Source organism: Rhamphochromis longiceps, linkage group LG4 (genome assembly GCF_057381845.1).
Source record: "Rhamphochromis longiceps isolate RC_006_pf linkage group LG4, R_longiceps_female_GT1.1, whole genome shotgun sequence".
Taxonomy (NCBI): domain Eukaryota; kingdom Metazoa; phylum Chordata; class Actinopteri; order Cichliformes; family Cichlidae; genus Rhamphochromis; species Rhamphochromis longiceps.
Window position 1 is genome coordinate 38,060,487 of NC_140560.1, and position 20,587 is coordinate 38,081,073.

The window sequence follows — 20,587 nt, forward strand, 5'->3', positions numbered from 1 at the left end:
CCAATAATTGGTTTATTTTTTCTCACAAATATTCCTTTAATTTGACATATTTACTGACAGTTTCATTATTCCCTAAATATTTGTTATACGTTTTTATTTTCAGTAGTTTTTCTTATTCTTTTATAACTGACTGCAAACAGAACTTTGTTAGAGTACATTTTATTAGTTTAAAAATGAAGTTTCTGCTTCTTCTGTGTGAAACTGATGCTTCTGTAAATTCTATAAACGTCTTTATTTATCAGAGACAAACTTCATGTTTCACACACCCAGTTTGTCCTGCAGGCAGAGGTTTATTTTCATGTCATGTGATCACAGACAAAAACACTTCAGGGCAGGTCACACATGTGCAGGTGAGAGAGCGACCCCCGGTGGATGTGTGAGAGAAGACAGGAAACGGTACAGGAGGAAGACGACGTTCAGAGGAGAGGACTGCTGTAGAGAAACACCAACCACTCGGTCAGACGCAGCTCACCGCTGGGAGGCTTAGACACGCACACACACAGACACACACACACACACAGACACACAGACACACACACACACACACACACACACACACACACGTTCGTGTGAGACGCTGCAGCTGGAGCAAGAACACACGAGGTGAAATCAAAACCACTGAGATGAATGTTTGAGGCGGTCTTTGGGAGGTGGAGGTGGTGTCACGCCCCACCTGTGCAGGGTAACCACGGCGTCTCAAGCATCCTTTACTTCCCCAGACTCCAAGCCTCGCGTACTAACACACCTGAAACGCGATAATTTCACCTAAAAGCAGACTGTGAAGCAGCTTCCTGTTACCTTCAGCCCAGATGTGTCCACATGTTGCCCGTCCCGCCGAACGGACAGCAGGCGCGCCCGCCCCACGCGCGGGTATCCCTCCTCCACCTCCAGATGACACACCAGCGATGCCGTCTTCAGGTAGACGAGGAGGCGCTGGGCGGGGTGCCAGTCAATGGCGAAGCTGAAAGACAGATGGTGATTAAACGCCGTGGGAAAGAGGCCCCGCCCACGTCAATTCAATAATTGGTCAGCGCTTCACCTGGACCGCAGGCTCTGGATCTCAGACAACAGCTCGGCCTGCCCAACATAACACCGCATCACCTCCAGCAGGGCGGCGCTCAGCTCTACCCGTCGGCCCGTCAGGCTGTCCTCCGCGAGGTCCGCCGTCCCCTCGCTCACCTGAGGATCAGACGCCTTCATCACGCTCTATTTGAAGTTGGGCTACACATACTCACGGATCGATTGATCTACAGTTTGTAAGACACGCCCCTCGCATCTGTGACATCCAATCAGTTTTAATGAGTATTGATTGTTGATTGACTAACAGTTCTTAGTGTCGGAGGAAACCTGACATCACGCACACCTGTGTCCTTACCTGCAGTCTGAAGCGGTCGTCATGACTCCAGGTGACTGACAGCCTCAACGGCTCCAGTTCATTGGACAACAAGTCAGAAGAGGTGTGTGGCCTGAGCTCCACACACAGCTCTGATTGGTTGAAGGCGAGCAGGTTGATCTGCATGACGTCCTGCGTGGTGCTGACGTGCACCTGCAGCCTGCCAGGTGACAGGAAGTCAGGTTAGCGACCAATCACAAGGGCTTCAATAGAGTCACGTGACTTTGTGGCACTCACTCGTCTCTAAGTCGCTGCCACTCGATCAGGTGACCGAGCATCACCTCTGACTCCGCCCTCAACTGGGCCAGCTGAAGGTCACATGACTGCAAAGCATTCTGGGCGTTCAGCAGAGACGACTCCAGCTGCTCACTCTGCTGCCTCTGCAGGGAACAAGGAGACAAGGGCAGGAGGAGACAAGGAGAGGAGAGGATGAGGCGACAAAGAAAAGCAAGATTACCTGATGTTTCACCTCCTCGACTCTTAGTGACTGACGTTAACCTGTGTGTGTGTGTGTGTGCGCGTGTGTGTGTGTGCGTGTGGATACCATGTTTAGATGTCTTTCTGAGGACCAAAATTGGAATGTGACTGTACTTGTGGGGACCAGATGTCCGTCCCCACAAGATTGAAGACATTTTGAGGCTCAAAATATGGTTTTAGTGTCAGAGTTACAGTTAGTTACAGCATCATGTCAATGAGATGCCCCCACTAAGATATGAAATCAAGTGTGTGTGTGTGACCTTGCTATGCAGATGCTGAACCAGCTGTGTGAGTGTGTGTCGTCTGTCGTGGATCTGTTGGATTCTGTCCTGCAGAGATCTGAGCAGCGCCTCGGTCTCCTCCACCCCTGACCTGCTCTCCACCTTCAGGGCCTTCCACCTGCCCCGAGCCCCACCCTCTGACACACACACACACACACACACACACACACACAGTAAGTCACTTTCTTTGTGTTCTTTCCAGGTGAGACAGCACCACAGTGTGTGTACCTGGTTGGGGGGGGCAGGACTGTGCCATCAGTTGCTGGGCAGACTCCAGTCCTTCCAGCAGTGACATCATGGAGTCGAGGACAAACAGCTGACGCCACAGAACCTTCTGCATGCGACGGCGGTCCTGAACACACGTGACAGGACGATTTCAGAGACTGTTTTGATCTGTCAGCTGATTTTAGTAAATACAACATAAAAGAGATGATGTCACACAGAAATTAGAGCCAACTTAAAATAAACAATAAAACAACATCATAGAAACATGAGGGTGACACACTGACGGGGCTCAGTGTTCATACCCACTCACAGGAGCACAGGTATACGAAACATATTCCATAAACAAACACTCACAGTGTGTGTGTTCTGTTAGCACTGTGGACTTTATCAAACACACCAAAACATCTGGATCCTGAGCATGAGGAAGAAGACTGACTGAAGCTCAGCTCACTGAACCACTGGCACGCTCCACACTGCTGCCTGTGGGTCATGTAACACGGCAGCCATTTTTAATGAGAACAGACAAAGCAAAGCCTTCCGCCAGCGTCTCTCCTTATTGACGTTTCTCAGCCTCGTAGCTGCACTTCATGTATTTGTGGTGATTTTCATCAGACCCCCGTCTGTTTCTGCTGTCAGCCTGGAGCTGCTGAACACCTCCTCTACTTTATTCTAACATTGCAAGGATGGCTGTAGCACGGTGACGTGTTACACACACACACAGAGGAAACTGCTCAGTAACTGCGTGTGTGAGTATCAGCTGTCTCTGGTATGAACACTGATTGAAGTCCGCTCTGACAGGCTGGCCTCACTCAGGTGAGAAACTTGAAAACTTGCGACTGAGCCAACTCAGGGTCTGCTCTCCATTTCATTGTTTACGGTTGAACTATTCCCTCAGTGGGGGTCAGAGGTCAGGGTTTTGTGCGTTTTGCGAGGACTCTGATGTGTTGTGAGGTGTAGGCGGACTATTTTCTGCCACAGACCGTAAGGAAGAGCACCATCCGCGCCGCCTGGTCGCAGTCCGGCTCCGGTTCTCCGCGGGGCTCCAGCAGGGCCGGATCACAACGCCGAAGCACGCTGACAGCAAACAAACAAACGTCAATACTGAACCCTCGGTGACGCAGACCGTTAGCTTCAGCTGCTAACAGCTAATAAACTTCAGATTTTCAATGTTTTATTTCATCACGCGAGGCAGAAAACAGTCGCGTGACCCACGCTTCACGTGTGAAAAGGTTTCTGGAGTGGAAACAAACATTTATTGATGAGATTGATCACAATATATTAAATATTTTCAGACTTACGCTCGCACCGCCGCCATCTCTGTTTTCAAATATCCGCGCTCCCACCCGGGAGCTGATTGGCTCTCTGACAGTGACGCTACAGACAGTTAAGCCAATCATCGTGTTGAAGACAGCGACGCTCAGCGGTGAAATTTTTTTTTTTTTTTTCACTTTTATTGTCACATCACATGTGCAGGTACATTGGTACAGCACATGTGAGTGAAATTCTTGTGTGCGAGCTTCACAAGCAACAGAGTTGTGCAAAATACAATAATGTAAACAAGCAAAATACAAGAATGGCTACATCTGAAACTAATAAATATATGTACAATATATAATAGTATATGCATTTCTGGATGTGTATACTAAATATTTTTCTACGTGTGTGTGTGTGTGTGTGTGTGTGTGTGTGTGTACACATATTTTACAAATTAAATAGAGTAAACAATGAATAGAATATATAAAATAAAATATACAGAGTTGAGACATGTGCAAAACAGTGGCATTACTGTACAGTATGGAGTGCATAATGTTAAAGTTCCAGTAGTGAAGCTGAGGTGTCTATGAAGTGTTCAGCAGTCTGATGGCCTGGTGGAAGAAGCTGTCTCTCAGTCTGCTGGTACGGGACCGGATGCTGCAGAACCTCCTTCCTGATGGAAGCAGTCTGAACAGTTTATGGCTGGGGTGACTGGAGTCCTTGATGATCCTCCCCGCTTTCCTCAGGCACCGCTTCCTGTAGATGTCTTGGAGGGAGGGAAGCTCAAATTTGAAAAGCACCCATGAAATAAAAGGGTTTAAACGTTAACATTTTTTTTCAATTATTAAACTTTATTGAGAAACAGTATACAGAACATGTATACAACCAGAATGTCTGTGAAGGTTCTCAGTCATCCAGGTCATCGTAGTCAAAGGAGCTTGCAAAGAAAAGCGTCTGGACTTCTTTAAGTTGCTTGAAGACATTAATCGCCTCCGCCCCTTCCTCACACCTCACGCCACTGCCATTCTCATCCATAATCTTGTTATCTCTAGAATTGACTACTGCAACTCATTATTATTTGGCCTCACACAAAAATCTATCAACAAGCTCCAACGTGTCCAGAACTCTGCTGCCCGTATTATTACTAGGACTTCTTCTACCCACCACATCTCCCCAATCCTGAAGCAACTTCACTGGCTCCCGGTCAAATTTCGCATCCATTTTAAAATAATTCTGTATACATTCAAGGCTATTCATTCTCTCTCTCCACCGTACCTCTCTGACTTATTACAGATGAAGCTCCCATCCCGCTGCCTCAGATCTTCATCTTCTCTTTCTCTCTCTGTTCCCTCTGCTCGTCTGATCACAATGGGAGGGAGGGCCTTTAGCTGCTCTGCCCCTCGACTTTGGAATTCCCTACCCCCGGACCTCAGAAATATTAGTTCATTCTCTCTTTTTAAGTCCACCCTCAAAACTCATCTGTTTAAAATTGCCTATTCTTAAATTTCTGTATGTTTTAACTTTTATCTTCTATTTTTACCATTGTGTATATTTCCAGTTTTTATCTGTTGTACAGTGTCCTTGGGTGCTTTGAAAGGCGCTATTTAAATAAAATGTATTATTATTATTATTATTACCTCTCATCCGAGAAGCTTCTTCAGTTCTAAGGTCAAATGGTGGAGAGTCCCAGATATAAACCTAGTGGGAGTTTCCCCCCACAGAGGGACAAAAGGACCCCTGATGATCCTCTAATCGCCTGAGCCAAGGTGGGAAACTGGGCGTGGGTCCCAATCAGCCAGAGTTTCGGGTGTGTTCATTGTGAAACCTGGCCCCACCTTATCATGTGATTTCCTGAGGTCAGATGGCCCAGGATGTGAGTGGGCGTTAAGGCGTCTGGGAAGGATCTCAAAACTGGATTATAGATGGCAGAGAGTTGGTGTCGTAAACCCCCACACACGGACCAGTACCTCCTGTTTGACTCCCATCACCCTCTGGAACACAAACTTGGAGTAATTAGGACCCTACACCACCGGGCAGAACATGTTCCCTCTAAGCCTGAAGGGAAAAAGAAGGAACACACACATGTAAAGGAAGCACTCAAAACGTGCGGCTATCCTAAATGGGCGTTCTTAAAGTCAGCAAAGAGGCAGAGAAAAGAAGACCAGACACCAGCGAGGGAGGATAAGAAGGACAGACGCAACAACACTGTCATCCCCTATGTAGCCGGTGTATCAGAGAAACTCAGGAGAGTTTTCTCCAAGCATGACATCCCAGTGTATTTCAGACCCAGCAACACGCTCAGACACAAACTGGTTCACCCGAAAGACAAAACGCCAAAACACAAACTTAACAATGTGGTGTTTGCTGTACAGTGCAGCGAGGAATGCTCAGACCTCTACATTGGAGAGACCAAACAGCCACTTCACAAGCGCATGGCACAACACAGAAGAGCCACCTCCACAGGACAAGACTCAGCAGTCCATCTGCATCTAAAGGTCAAAGGTCACTCTTTCGAGGATGCCAATGTTCACATTTTGGACAGAGAGGACAGATGGTTTGAAAGAGGAGTGAAAGAAGCATCTATGTCCACTGTGAGCGACCATCTTTGAACAGAGGCGGGGCTTACGACACCAACTCTCTGCCATCTATAATCCAGTTTTGAGATCCTTCCCAGACGCCTTAACACCCACTCACATCCTGGACCATCTGACCTCAGGAATTCACATGATAAGGTGGGGCCAGGTTTCACAATGAACACACCCGAAACTCTGGCTGATTGGGACCCACACCCAGTTTCCCACCTTGGCTCAGGCGATTAGAGGATCATCAGGGGTCCTTTTGTCCCTCTGTGGGGGGAAACTCCCACTAGGTTTATATCTGGGACTCTCCACCATTTGACCTTAGAACTGAAGAAGCTTCTCGGATGAGAGGTGAAACGTCTTCAAGCAACTTAAAGAAGTCCAGACGCTTTTCTCTGCAAGCTCCTTTGACTATACAACAAGAACAAAATGAACATATGCCAGGGGGTGTAATACAAAGAATTACATACATTCAAATAATTTGTAATTACTACAAATAGTAATAGTTTTCACAGCCTTTTTGTTAAGTGATCCACGAATCAATTTTATGTAACATAAAACATCATTATAGTAATGTTTAAAATTAGGCTTTTTGTTACTGTATTTGCATTTGTGAAAATAAAATTTAGCTACGATAACTAACAAGTTTATTATAAAGTAAACATCTTCTTTTTTTTGCCTTCGAAAGAAACAAAATACTAAACAATAAAAACGTATTTTTTCAGGTTTAACTAATCCTGACGCAGAGGGGGAGGAGCCACGTCAGGTCATTCAGGTAAAACATGGAGTCGAGTGAGAACAGAGTGTACAAACTGGTGTATTACATTTAAACTTTTACATTTTTACAAAGGGTCAAGAGTCTTTACCCGAAAGAATTTTAAAAAGACGTTTAAATGTGTTTTATGAATAGAGAAAATGATTGCTGTTTTTTAGATTCTTTAAAAATTTACTTGATATACATTTTATTTGATATTATAAACTCATAATATTCTGATTGAACGCTCGTGATCAAGACAACATTTGATTTCGAGAACTTCATGTTAAAAGAGATCAAAACGAATCTCTGCTTCTCCTTCTCCTCTAACCCTCTGCATGTCCTCCTTCACTACAAAATAAAATAACAATAATCTTATAAATGCGCTCATTTGTCTTTATTAAAGGGAAATGGGTTTAAACTTGTAATTGTGTAATAAGAATGGCAGAATGCCGTTATTTTAGTGAGCATGCGCAGGTGCAGCAGCAGGTCACGTGTTCTTGTAGAGAAAAATAAAGAAATCTCTGCAGAGCTGAGGCTAACGGCGGAGTTACGGTCCTCACGGCGGAGACTCCGAGAGTGAGAAAGCAGCCAGCGAACCGAGAGAAGCATGAGCTAGGCCACAGAGACGCGGTGACGCTCACAGGTACCGTTTATTCACCTCACCTGTCCGAATGTGCTCAAAGCTAACGCGCATGCTAGCGCTGAGCTAGCAGATTGGGCTCGCGATGGAGCTAACTCCGCATACTGATCAGCCTCTGCGGGGGGAGGATTGCACGGATAGATGTTGGTCACTGTGCACACAGCTGGAGGGGAGCGCGGTGAGGAGGATGAATCGTTAGCCCAGCATCCTAGAGAGACCCGGGCCGGTTAGTCCGGAGCCAACCCCCCCGCCCCCGGACCCGGGCTGGTGGGGTCCAGTGGAGGCAGAGAAGCTGTTCAATAGTTCAGGTTTGACCAACAGAAAACTGGTTTAAGCCACCAGGTGAATCCAGGTTGAAGCCTCAGGGTTCAGGCCTCCATCACAGGAGCAGCCGCTCATCTCTGACACATAGGCTGCGTTCACACTGCAGGCGAAAGCGCATCAAATCTGACGTTTCTGACCCTATGCGCGACCCATCTATCCGATCATGGTCTGACAGTGTGAACGGCGCAAATCCGATATTTTCAAATCCGATCTGGGTCACTTTCGTATGTGGTGCTGAATCCATCCAGTGAAACTGTTGGGAAGACAATGTTGGAGAAACGTGAACATTTTATTTGTTCTGTATAATCTGCAGACTGACAGAAATCTGCAGCTAGAAGCAGCGCTCCTCTAAAACAGCAATAAGGATCATTATTAGGACAAATGTAAATAACAAGATAACTTTATAACTTAAAGCAAAACTGGGAAACGTAAAGTCAGAAACAGTCAAACACTGTTTGTTTGGTCTAAACGGAGCGCGTTGTGTGTGACGTCTTCTTGTGCGCATGCTGCTTTGAGCGTTCACACTAGAGCGCCTTTGCTGTCGCATTTTATTTGTAGTGTGAACGAGCAGACAAAGAAGAACAGCATTGTCAGGAAGGTATTGATCGGATTGTGTGTCTGTGTTTCAGGTGATCAGGTGTGTGTTGTATCAGCTGCAGGATGCCCATCCCTCCTCCACCTCCTCCTCCACCTGGGGGACCCCCGCCTCCCCCCACCTTCAGCCAGGTGAGCTTTCTCTCATTCATAACCTGTGAGCCTGAGAAGACTTGCAGCATGTCACAGTCTGGTTATTTAACTCCACCTCCATCTCTCAAAAGGCTAATACCAGCCCCCCGAAGCTGAGCAAGGAGGAGGCCAAAGGTCGTGGCGCGCTGCTGTCGGACATCTGCAAAGGCGCCAAGCTGAAGAAGGTGGCGGTGGTAAACGACCGCAGCGCCCCGCTGCTCGACAGTAAGACTCAGACACCAAAGAGCCAAACAACCCCCACTGAGCACCCATACATTCGCTTATACCAGTACCTACACCAGCAGCAGAGCCTGCCCAAACAGCAGGGGGCGCCGTCTGAGGAGCAGAAGAAGACAGTCGGAGATAAGAGCCCCACGCTGTCGCTGGAGAGTAAGAACGCCATCTTCTCTGGTACTGGAGTCAGCGTGCAGGAGGCCGAGCGCAGCCTGAAACAGCCGCCGTGTTTCCTGTCCACCGAGGGAGAGGGGCAGACGGGGCCAGACCCGCTGAGGTCAGCTGACCTGATGGTCAGCAGATCAGCTGAAGGTTTACCCCCCGACGGGGTCCTGGGGGTGCTAAGCTCAGCTACGGAGCGCTTCCTTTAGATTCCTGCGTCTAAAATCAGCTGATCGCTCATAACCATGTGACCAGCAGACGCAGTCAGATCAGAGCTGACCTAAACTTGCCTGCACAGCGGAGCACGCCTCACACTCATCCTGATGAATAACTAAACCTGTGGGGGGGCACGGGGTCCTGATACGGCCCCGGTCATGAGCTCACGCTTCAGCCTGTGATGTGTGTAAACATGGCGTGGGCCACGCGTGTGTGACTTGTTAGTGCTAGCGCTTTAGTTCAGACCCTGCGCATTAACACCACAGACTCCTGTTCTGGGATCTGTTTTCCAAAGTTGCCAAAATAAAGTTTAAACATGTTTCAGGACAAACGCTCAGCAGAGTTGAAACAGGAAGTGAGCGCAGGCAGGTAACACGCAGGTAATTCATCGAACCTGCTTGTGTTTCTGCTGCTGGCCAGCAGGAGCAGCCGCACAGACGGCGTTTAAATGTGACCCGGGTCCTTCGGGCTTATATGCGGTCACCCCTGAAGATCCAGCCTGTGCAGGAAACCCCGTTCCTCCTGGAGCTGTCACACACTGGTCCACAAACACGCTCGTCGTCAGTGTGACGTCACAGCGAGGACGCAGGTGATTAATCTGGTATCAGTGTTGGGATTGGAGAGAGCGTCAGAGCTTCGACTCTTCTTCTGCGCACCCTCGGTGGCGGCGAGGTGTGAACAGCTTCAGCTGTACAGGCAGAGACGGCCGGCAGCAGCCTCTGACGCGCGCTCGGTCAGTTTGTAGAAGCAGGCTGAAACGGACTGCATGAGCTGAAAGACTGGAGGAGCGATCGCTCTGCTGCTGCTCCTCCGTCTGTAGACGGCTCGTCGTCTGGTTGACGGGCGGCTCTGAAAGTGGCCGTGACTCCTGCCCGTCATCGGGCTCACAGTTGACCTCCACACACACACGCCGTGTCCCCTCCGGCTCTGACTTCCTGTTTGTTTCTGTTCCACCTTTTCCTGTTTCTCCTCATCTGATCCGTTCTGTCTGTGTCGGCTTCACCCTGAACCTCCGTCATGTCTGTGCTCTAACTTCTCTTCCTTTCTCCGCCGAGTTCAGACTTCAGGTTAAAGTTGCACCACGGCGGTGGCGTGCGGGCTCGGTGGGCAGGTGACGGAGCGGCTGTTGAAACAGATGCTGCAGCTTCCTGCACAGCTGCTGATGACCTGATGATGCTTTCTGCTTTGCTGTGTGTGTTCCTGCTCTGTAAATGTCTGCCGTCCACGCCACCCACAGTTTCATCCCAAACCATCGACGCACTCGCGACCGCACGTACGCGACACGGCTGAGCGCTCACCTGTCAGTGGAGCTGATGTCCTGGCCTGATGCTGGTTTGCAGAACAGGAATGTTTCTAAAACTCTATAACGTGTCATTGAAAGCCGTGCTCGCCGTTTCCTGCGTAGACTCTGTCGGGCGACTGAAAGCCGCCCTATCACACACCGATCAGCAGGATCATTGTCGTTGTTATTTATGTAGCACATTTAACTCCAACAGCAACGTTGACCAAAGTGCTGAACAGAAATACCAAATAACTCTCAAAGTGTATTAAAAGGCAGTGAATACCATAGATTGACAGTCGGAGCCTGTCTGATGTGTGGGGGGAGATTATTCCACAGTTAAGGCACCACGACCACAAACGTTCGATCGCCTCCGTGAACCAGCCTCGAACTGGGTACGGCTAAAAGCAAAAGATCCTTTGATCTAAGAGATCCAGAGGGTGCAGAAGGCTGCAAGAGGTCCGATTAAACACCCAGGAGCCTGTCCGTTCAGGGCTTTAAGTCTACAGTACAATTTTAAAATCAATTCTGATGTGAACAGGGAGCCAGTGAAGACGGCGAGCATCGGGGAAAATGTTCACGTCTTTTAGTTTGTGTCAGAAGACGAGCTGCAGCAATCTGGACCGACTGCAGTCTTACAAGGCAGGTCCGACTAACTGCAACGTATGAGAAGTTACAACTGTCCAAAAGATAAAAATGATCCCACCTTGGATAAAAGCCTCAGTTTGTACAACTGAGCTAATCTGTATTTTAAAGGTGACGTTATTGTCAAATATAACCGCCAAATTTTTAACGTGCGACTTAATAAAAGGCTGAAGACTGCAGGCGAGAGTTAAAGTGCTGCGATTGCTACGAAACGTTTAGGAAGTTAGAGGCCATCCAGACACTGAAGGCTTTTACTGGAGCAGAGCAGCTTCTCATCAGTCTGAGTGTCATCAGCGTATCAATCAAGTGTTATATTCGTTATGTGAAAGTTAGCTAGAGGCAGCATATAAATAGAGTAAATTGGGCCCAATATGGAACCCTGAGGAACACCACAAGTAAGGGGAACTGAAGAAGACGTGAAATAGCCAAAGCTCGCAGAGAAAGTCCTGAACCACTATGAGGGAAAACCCTTGGACAGAGCTTTAAAACCAGACTGAAACCTCTCCAGAACATTTTTATAACGACAGCTGTGTGCAAAGAAATTTTGTCTCGACTGTAAAGTAGAAACCCAGAACGTGTCCACAGCGGGTGGATGTTTCAGGAGTGAAACTGAGAGCGTGCAGCGGGATCAGTTAGCTTTTAGCTCGTACGCAGACACACCTTGTTAACCTGCAGCGGGACAAGTGGGCGGCAGACACCTCTGACCTTCCTCTACAGCATGAAGCCTGCCGAGGGCTGCACAGCTCGGTCATCCTGCTGCTTTCACTGCTGAAGGGTTGCTCTGCTTCCTGTACCCGTGTGCTCAGACCAGCTACAACTCGAGTTAGCATTTCCACTTCCTGTTTCCTCGCTTTGAAGTCAGTAGGCTTTCCTTTCAGTGTCTGAGAGGTTTACACTCAGGCCCCGCCCCTAACAATGCAAACTCTGACTCACTGCTGCCTCTACTGGATGGTAGAGGAACTGCAGGATTGGAGGTGAATTTATTTGTTCTAACATCGCCTCGTTAACCCACTGGCTTCATGAGCATGGAAAAGGGGCGGTGCTAACTTTAGAAGCAGAATGAGCCTTCAGGTAAAGGTGAAATAAAGACATTTTATCTCACGGGTGGGCGTGGCCACACTTCAGACCAACTTTACATCTACTTCCTGTAGCATGTTTTCAGTCATCATGATGTCTGGTCTGATGGTGGTGACGTGACTCCTTCCTCTTTCGCCCTACCTGACGGATACAATGTCTCCCGTTTGTTCCTGACTGATGCAGCCCTGATGATGTCACTGTGATGTAATAGGTTATAATCGATGTGTTTTCGACTGTTTGTTGTGCTGGCGATGATGTCATCGGAGCTGCGTGGGAGCGTAAAACACTTAAACTTAAAGTCTCACTTCATCTCACCTCATCTCACCTGTGGCAGTCTCCTGACCTCACCTGCATCCTACCTCGCGCACTAATCCATCCCATCGTCACGTTAGTGTCGTAGCTGTGGTGTCGGTGTAAAGCAGTGATGTCCCACCCTCAGGAGGCGGAGCCCTCACTCATCTGTCCGATGGTTGTGGTTCTCAGAGCCGAAAGGAGGTGGAGCAGCAGCTGCAGGAGCCAATGGAAGCGGAGCAGGCAGTCCATCTGGTTGTGCTGCACCAATCGGAGGCCTGTTCACAGGCGGAGTTCCCAAACTGAGGCCAGTCGGAGGTGAGAGGTCATTTGCTACTTTGTCACTTTGTATTTTTTCAATTTCAGATTGGTTTTTATTTGTTTTCATATTTTTTTTGTTTGTTTTTATAAAAAATCTTGTCAAATTTTAATTATATTTTTTATTTTTATTATTTATTTTTATTTAATTTACAAATAAAAATAAACGGGTGTTAATAAAGTTTTAGATGTTTGTAAAGTTACCTTTCCATATTTTCCATAGATGGCGCCGTCGGTCGCTCTCCCTCCACTCGGGCTGCTGCGCCCCGCCCTCCCAGCCATCGCCATGATGATGCAGAGAGCCCCTCCCCTCAGGCATCATCACCCATGGAGACATCTCGCATGCCGCGTCCTTCCCTCCCCAACCTGTCTTCATCCCCTTCTCCCTCTTCCCCCTCCTCTACAGCCTCATCCCCCTCCACCGGCATGAAACACTCTTCCTCTGCCCCTCCTCCACCCCCTCCCTTATGTCGCAGAGGTAACGCCCCCTCCCCTCCCACCTCCGCTTACAACAGAGAGAAGCCCCTTCCCCCCACCCCCAACAACACCCCTCCACTGCCCTCCAAACCCCCACCATCTCCTAGCAACAGCAGGCGCCCTCCTACCTCGGGAGGAAACCCCGTGTCCTCTTCCTCTCTGGCCCCGCCCCCTCCACCATACCGCATCACTAACGGCCCAGGTGGAGAGGCAGCACCCGAGCTGCCACAGCGCCACAACTCACTCAGCAACAAGAGGCCCGCCCCCTCACCAGGGGGCCACACCCCTTCCAGAGGCCCTGCCCCTCCACCTCCTCCAGCGTCACCTACACCCTCCCAGCAGGGTGCCAACAGGCCACCGCCCCCTGTTAGAGAGCCGCCAGGTAGAGGAGCAGGTGAGAGGTGATGTCCTTAAGTTACACAGGCAGTAAGATATAGTGCTCCGGGTGCATTATGGGAAATTTAAGAGCAAATGTTCATTTTATTTTCATGAACGCTTTAACAAATATAACACATTTTAATAAAAAAAATTATTTAAAATAATAATGTTTTGCGTTCTGTAGACATTCCTGCAGTTTAACTCATTGGTGTTATCTGGCCTATAATTAGCTAAGACAGGTCTAGTTTTATTTTTTTATTTCTCCAGGCTAAATGATGATCCTCTAAATTTGTGACACGCCATTTCCTCTCCAGATTACGAGTCATCTGCTTTAGGCTACGTGTTTGAGAATTATACCACGGAGTCAGGTACTTCTGATTAGAGACCTTAGTTTTCACAGGAGCTACAGTATCCAGAGTCGTACGTAGTGAGGAGGTGAAATTATTAACAAGATAATCGACCTCTGTTGGGGTAGCGTTCAGATAGCTGCTCTGCTCTATGTTGGTACAGGACATTGAAGATGATAACAGTGGGTGGATTATATTCTTAAACTTAGTTACAGCGCTTTCAGAAAGACATCTACTGTGATAAAGTCTACTCTCCACCGCTGTGTAATCAATTATTGTAAATGTAAATGTTATCAGGAAATGATCAGACAGCAGAGGGTTTTCAGGAAACACTGTTAAATGTTCAGTTTCTATGCCATATGTTAAAACAAGATCTAGAGTGTGATTAAAGTGGTGGGTGGGTTCTTTTACATTTTGAGAGAAGCCAATTGAGTCTAATAACAGATTAAATGCCATGTTGAGGCTGTCATTTTTAGCATCTACATGGATGTTAAAATCACCCACAATAATTATTTTATCTGAGCTCAGAACTAAATTAGATATAAAGTCTGAGAAATCAGACAGAAACTCTGTGTAAGGCCCAGGTGGACGATAGATGATAACAAGTAAGACTGGTTTCTGAGTTTCACAGCTGGGGTGGACGAGGCTAAGCATCAGACTTTCAAATGAATTAAAAGTCTGTCTGGGTCTTTGGTTGATTAATAGGCTGGTGTGAGAAATTGCTGCCACACCGCCCCCTCGGCCTGTGCTGCGAGGTTTCTGGTAGTTAGAATGACTCGGGGGTGTTGATTCATTTAAACTAACATAATCATCCTGCTGCAACCAGGTTTCTGTACGGCAGAGTAAATCAATTTGTTGATCGATTATTAAGTCATGTACTACACCGTTCAGCTGCTTTACTTAGTAAAAGTGTGCTTGCTCGCTCTGGCTGTGAGCTCCTCGCTGACGTGTAATTACAACAGTGAGTGTGTGATGAAGTGGGTGTGTCTGCTCTTCAGTCATGGAGCAGGTAGACCAGCTGCTGTGATCTGAGCACACGAGCTGTGGACAGTCAGGGTTTAAATTAGATGCAGAGACGGGTTTAAGGTGGAAATATCAGAATCAGAATCAGAATACTTTATTGATCCCTGGGGGAAATTATTTTTTGTTACAGTGCTCCATTTTAAACCAACATTAAGACAAGACAGACAATACGCTAACTAAGAATAGTACAATATATACATATATATACATACATACATACATAAGTCACTTATAAATAAATAGTTGGAAAAGAAACATGTGTAGCTGTAGCAGCAAACAGTGTGTTAAGTGGATGCGTTGTACAGGGAGATGGCCACAGGCAGGAATGATTTCCTGTGTCGTTCAGTGGTGCTTTTCGGTAATCTCAGTCTCTCACTGAACGAGCTCCTGTGACTGACCAGCATGTCATGGAGTGGGTGGGAGGTGTTATCCAACATTGTCTTTATCTTGGACAGCATCCGCCTCTCCGACACCACCTTGAGGGAGTCCAGCTCCATCCCCACAACATTGCTGGCCTTACGGATCAGTTTATTAAGTCTGTTGGCATCTGCGACCCTCAGCCTGCTCCCCCAGCATGCAACAGCATAGAGGATCGCACTGGCCACCACAGACTCATAGAAAATCCTCAGCATTTTCTGGCAGATGTTGAAGGACCTCAGTCGCCTCAAAAAATAGAGACGACTCTGGCCCTTCCTGTAAAGTGCTGTGGTGTTTTTAGCCCAGTCCAGTTTATTGTCAATGTGTACTCCAAGGTATTTATAGTCCTCCACAATGTCAACACTGACCCCCTGGATTGAAACAGGGGTCAAGTGTTTCCTGGTCTTCCTGAAGTCCACGATCAGTTCCTTCCTTTTTACCTTTGGTTTCGTTTTTTCTTTTAAAAATTATTATGAAATTGTTGTAACTTCATAAAAATTTAACAAATTATTTTTGATTGTTAGACAATTTTCAGAAGTACAGTCACCTGTGTCGATCACCTGTGTCGATCTCTCCTCAGCTCCTCCGGTTCCGGTCCAGACGTCCTTGAGGGCTGGTGGCAGAGAAGCCCCGCCTCCCCCTCCTTACAGGACACATGGTAGCCCCTCCCTCTCTTCCGATCCCCCGACCCGAGGAAAACCTCCTCCCCCGCCCACCCGCACCCCAGCCGCTCCTCCCCCGCCTCCCCCTCCTCTCCGAAACGGGCACTCCTCCTCCGTCCCTCGCTCGTTTGCGGGTGAGTCCGTCTCCAGCAGGCGGTCGATGAAGCTGCTGCTGATTTCCTCTGATGATCTGATTAGAGCTGAATTCGTCTCCCCGCTGCTGTGTCCTCCTCCTGTCTCTCCCCTCTTCTCCTTTTATTTGTAAAGCCGTGTAAACGCACACGCAGCTGTTTGTATCACTCTGAGCTGTTTCCGTGTCCTGACTCTGTGTCGTCCTCCTGCAGATGATTTTGAGTCCAAGTACTCGTTCCATCCTCTGGACGACTTCCCTCCTCCGGACGAGTACAGACACTTCACCAAGATCTACCCGAGCAAGGCCAACAGAGGTACGACCTCGTGCACGTCTTTGTTTTCATTCGTCCGTTTATTCACGAAAATAACACAGAACAGAAAGTGACGTTAGAACGACAAGTTCTGCTGAAACAGAAAGAGGTTCAGTGGATCCGTCACGTTTTATTATTTATTTATTATTATTACAAACAGAATCCGAGCAGACACAGGGGGAGCTCAGAAGTTTAACAAACATTTTTGTTTGTTTCAGTGATGCGAGGAGCTCCTCCCCTTCCTCCGGTCGGGAGGTGAACCAGGAAGATCACACCCTGGACCACACACACACACACACACACACACACACACACACAGAGACACACACGGACACACGCGGACGGACAAACACGCAGACACACACACACACACAGAGACACAGAGACACACACACACACGCAGAGAGAGAGACACACACACACGCAGAGAGAGAGACACACACACACACACAGAGAGACACACGGACACACACACACACACACACACACACAGAGACACACACACACACACACACACACACACACACAGAGAGAGACACACGGACACACGCGGACGGACAAACACGCAGACACACACACACACACAGAGACACACACACACACACACACACACGCAGAGACACACACACACACACACACACACGCAGAGACACACGGACACACGCGGACGGACAAACACGCACACACACACACACAGAGACACACACAGAGACACACACACACACACGCAGAGACACACGGACACACGCGGACGGACAAACACGCACACACACACACGCAGAGACGCAGACACACACAGACACACACACCTTACATCCATCATCCTGTCTGAAGTCTGCGGCGTTCCGGCTTCGTCATCCTCGCCTTCTCCATCGCTGCCTCATCTATGCTCACAGCTGATTGGCTGAGAGAGGTCTGACAGACTGACGAGTCTCAGAGAGATGGCGGGAGGAAGCACTGAGGAGCCTGATTTAAAGGGCCAGTATGTCCGTGCACGAGTCCTCCGAGATAAATGTGAAGCTTGGGAGGCGCTGAGCCTCCTCTCTGCACCGTTTTCATGTTTTTAGTTTTGCACCGGCACTTTTTGTTTTCACAGACGTCTGCACGGACGCAGGACACAAGAACAAAGTCACTCAGTGAATGAGCTGAAAGGAGCCGCTCGGCGTTTTAGGAAACCTTCTACAAGGAGCTGATTGACAGGAGACTCGTCGTGTCCCTGAGACCATGACGAAACGTTGAGTCGCTCCTTTAACGAGGCTTCAACTCATGTTTCCTGTAGGAAGCTGGATCGGGACCTGAACGGAACTCACTTCCTGTGTGAGGAGACACGATGGCAGCGTAACTGCTTCGTCATCATCACCTGCCGTGGTGATGTCATTGACCTCTTACTGAGACTGGAGCTGGTCCGTGAGCAGGCGGGTCTTTAAGTGCCAAGTGGGAGTAACTCATCTGGGATCAGCTGACTCCTGCTGCAGGTCATCAGCAGCTTATACCATGTTGTGGACTGTGTGGGGGGGTGATGGAACAAACCATCACAGACAGACTGGAAGTCTCCCACCTGTAGCGAGGACTTCCTTCCTTTTTTCTTCCCTCTAACTACAGACTAAACCTGGTGCATGTTGTCTTTATCTGAGCTGTGTGTGCGTGAGAGAGCACATTTCTTTTTTTAACATGCAGTGTTAAATAATTACCCATGATGCAGAGTGCGCAGGTGTGAGCAGCAGGTCGACACTCGCTCTGATTTCAGGAGCTGAATCTTGAGTTTTGTTTGAGGTTCAAATCAGGAAGCTGACGATGTAAAATAATCTGAGAGCGACGAAGTCGAGAAGTCGCGATGAAGATTCACACAAGTAAAAATGATACTAATGAAAGTTGTTGGAATAATTTGTCAGTAGAAATGCTTTAATGTTTGATGGGATAAAACATTTAATTCAAAAAAGCTCTGAAAATAATTTTGATTTAATGCTCGAGTTGATTAAAATAATAAAATGACATTTAGAGAAAATGAGGAGATTTCTGGAAATGAAGTCCGATTACATTTTTTTGATAAAGCTGAAAAAGAGAAACTAATGTGTAAAATCAGGATGTTTTCATTTACCTCGTTTTCTCTAACGTGTCCGTGTCACACTCATGTTTCCAGTTTCTTGTGACTGTTTCAATGTTTTTAAACGTACGTTCATGTTCGATGACTCATTTTGTTTGTCACATGAAGCCTTTTTCCCGTCGCGTCCTGAATCCTGGTCACGTGACCCATGAGCGGTTTGAGACTGAATCTGATGTGGTGCTCAGGTTTGAGGTGTTTGCGGTCAGAGCAGATTTCGGCTCTTCTTCTTCTCTGGATCTTCGCTTGCGGTCCTGCAGCAGCAGAATGCGGCTCAGTCTGCACCCTTCGTTCCATTTTATAGCAAACTGTCTGATTTTGTGTTCTTTGATGATGCATTTTGAACTGCAGCAGAGCCTCCTGCCCCATGCCTGCTGTGTTCTGCCTTACACACAGTTAGACTCTGTAAAGAAACTACTAAAAGCTGTAACAAAGCGACCCGTGTGCTGCAGGGTGGTGGTAGTGATGGTAACCGTAGTGACGATAGTGTCGGGCTGTCCTGCAGCTTCACTGAGGCTGAACCTTCAGTCCCAGTTTAACAGCATGCTCCTCTGCTCTCAATAAACTCCTCAGCGACTCTCTGTGTCCTGTCTCATCTCCTCACAAAATATTTCTATGGCTCTGTTATAAAATCTGATGGTGTGTAGAAATTACATGAAAGTTAGCTCAAAAATCACATTTTTTAGCAGCAGTCTAAACATGAAATAGGGTTTGAGGAAATAAATATCATTTAGAAAAAACAGAACATTAATTCAGTAATTATATTATTTGATATTTATGTGGAGACTGAGTTTACAGTTAGAGTTTAAAAACTAAACTCATCTCGGACGGGGATGAGTCTGCCTACAGGAGGGAGGTTGAACGTCTGGTGTCCTGGTGCAGCCACAACAACCTGGTGCTGAATGCCCAGAAGACAGTGGAGATTATTGTGGACTTCAGGAAGCACACAGCCCCACTCCCCCCCATCATCCTGACTGACACCCCCATCACCTCTGTGGACTCATTCCGCTTCCTGGGTACCACCATCACCCAGGACCTGAAGTGGGAGCCCACCATCACCTCCGTCATCAAGAAAGCCCAGCAGAGGATGTACTTCCTGAGGCAGCTGAAGAAATTCAACCTGCCAACACGGACGATGATGCAGTTCTACACTGCAATCATCGAGTCCATCCTCACCTCCTCCATCACCGTGTGGTACGCTGGAGCCACTATCAGGGACAAACAGAGACTGCAGCGTGTTGTGCGCTCTGCTGAGAAGGTGATTGGCTGCAGACTCCCATCTCTGCAGGACCTGTACACCTCCAGGACACTGCGGCGTGCAGCTCGGATCTCAGCTGACCCTTCTCACCCTGGACACAGTCTGTTTGACCTGCTCCCCTCAGGCAGGAGGCTCCGGTCCATTCGCACCAGAACCTCTCGCCACAAGAACAGTTTCTTCCCCTCTGCTGTTGGACACATGAACAATAACCACATGACTGTCCCCGCCACTAACACATGACCCTACGCTGTGTCACTGCATCATTCCATGTTTGACACTGATCACCACCTGCACTCATGTATATATCTTTCTACGTAGCACTCATAATTCTTATTCTCATGTATATATCTCATGTATATCTCATGCACATATCTTTCTTTCTACATAGCACTTTAATTCTTATTGTCTGCACTGAAGCACCGCAGCAATTTCCTAATGTTGTAAACCTCAACATCTGGCAATAAACCCATTCTGATTCTGATTCTGATTCTAAAAATCTAATTTCTTTTTGGCATTTCTGCTTTCAATCACTAGGGGGCGGACTTTGTTTTTCCGGGTTCGGAGGTCATCTCACCGGAAGCACGTGATTGCACTGCGAGTGAG

At 47.8% G+C, this 20,587-nt stretch overlaps 2 protein-coding genes across 6 annotated transcripts; one reads left to right on the forward strand and one right to left on the reverse strand.

Moving 5' to 3' along the window:
- Positions 1–270: 270 nt before the first annotated feature.
- On the reverse strand, positions 271–3,739 carry LOC146672345 (uncharacterized). Of its 2 annotated transcripts, none has more exons than XM_085404923.1 (9): positions 3,675–3,739; positions 3,357–3,450; positions 2,380–2,503; positions 2,131–2,288; positions 1,631–1,773; positions 1,376–1,553; positions 1,040–1,179; positions 799–961; positions 271–432 (listed from the first exon to the last, which is right to left on the reverse strand). In XM_085404923.1, exons 1-9 carry the CDS (start codon positions 3,689–3,691, stop codon positions 337–339), a joined length of 1,113 nt encoding a protein of 370 aa, XP_085261049.1. In that variant the 5' UTR covers positions 3,692–3,739; the 3' UTR covers positions 271–336. The 2 variants fall into 2 exon arrangements, with proteins under 2 accessions (XP_085261049.1, XP_085261050.1); XM_085404924.1 differs by having other exon boundaries at positions 271–482.
- A 3,708-nt stretch (positions 3,740–7,447) lies between these two features.
- Positions 7,448–17,267, forward strand: wipf2b (WAS/WASL interacting protein family, member 2b). 4 transcript variants are annotated; one of them, XR_014911552.1, is made up of 9 exons: positions 7,448–7,609; positions 8,560–8,656; positions 8,749–9,046; positions 12,753–12,878; positions 13,102–13,749; positions 16,101–16,316; positions 16,527–16,628; positions 16,844–16,946; positions 17,099–17,267. XR_014911552.1 is itself a non-coding variant. In XM_085404933.1 (9 exons), exons 2-8 carry the CDS (start codon positions 8,591–8,593, stop codon positions 16,882–16,884), a joined length of 1,497 nt encoding a protein of 498 aa, XP_085261059.1. In that variant the 5' UTR covers positions 7,448–7,609; positions 8,560–8,590; the 3' UTR covers positions 16,885–16,907; positions 17,092–17,267. The 4 variants fall into 4 exon arrangements, 3 of the variants coding, with proteins under 3 accessions (XP_085261059.1, XP_085261058.1, XP_085261060.1); XM_085404933.1 differs by having other exon boundaries at positions 16,844–16,907; positions 17,092–17,267; XM_085404932.1 differs by lacking the exon at positions 17,099–17,267 and having other exon boundaries at positions 16,844–17,067.
- Positions 17,268–20,587: the final 3,320 nt, after the last annotated feature.

Bases quoted from the DNA above. Each gene is read 5' to 3' on its own strand.
- LOC146672345 (XM_085404923.1), bottom strand. The intron at 2,504-3,356 runs GTCTGTGGCAGA...ACGTGTGTTCAG, and splicing joins GGATGGTGCTCTTCCTTACG to GACCGCCGTCGCATGCAGAA. The intron at 1,180-1,375 runs GTAAGGACACAG...TCTGATCCTCAG, and splicing joins ACGACCGCTTCAGACTGCAG to GTGAGCGAGGGGACGGCGGA.
- wipf2b (XM_085404933.1), top strand. From the start codon at position 8,591: ATGCCCATCCCTCCTCCACCTCCTCCTCCACCTGGGGGACCCCCGCCT. The intron at 8,657-8,748 runs GTGAGCTTTCTC...ATCTCTCAAAAG, and splicing joins CTCCCCCCACCTTCAGCCAG to GCTAATACCAGCCCCCCGAA. The intron at 16,629-16,843 runs GTACGACCTCGT...TGTTTGTTTCAG, and splicing joins CCCGAGCAAGGCCAACAGAG to TGATGCGAGGAGCTCCTCCC.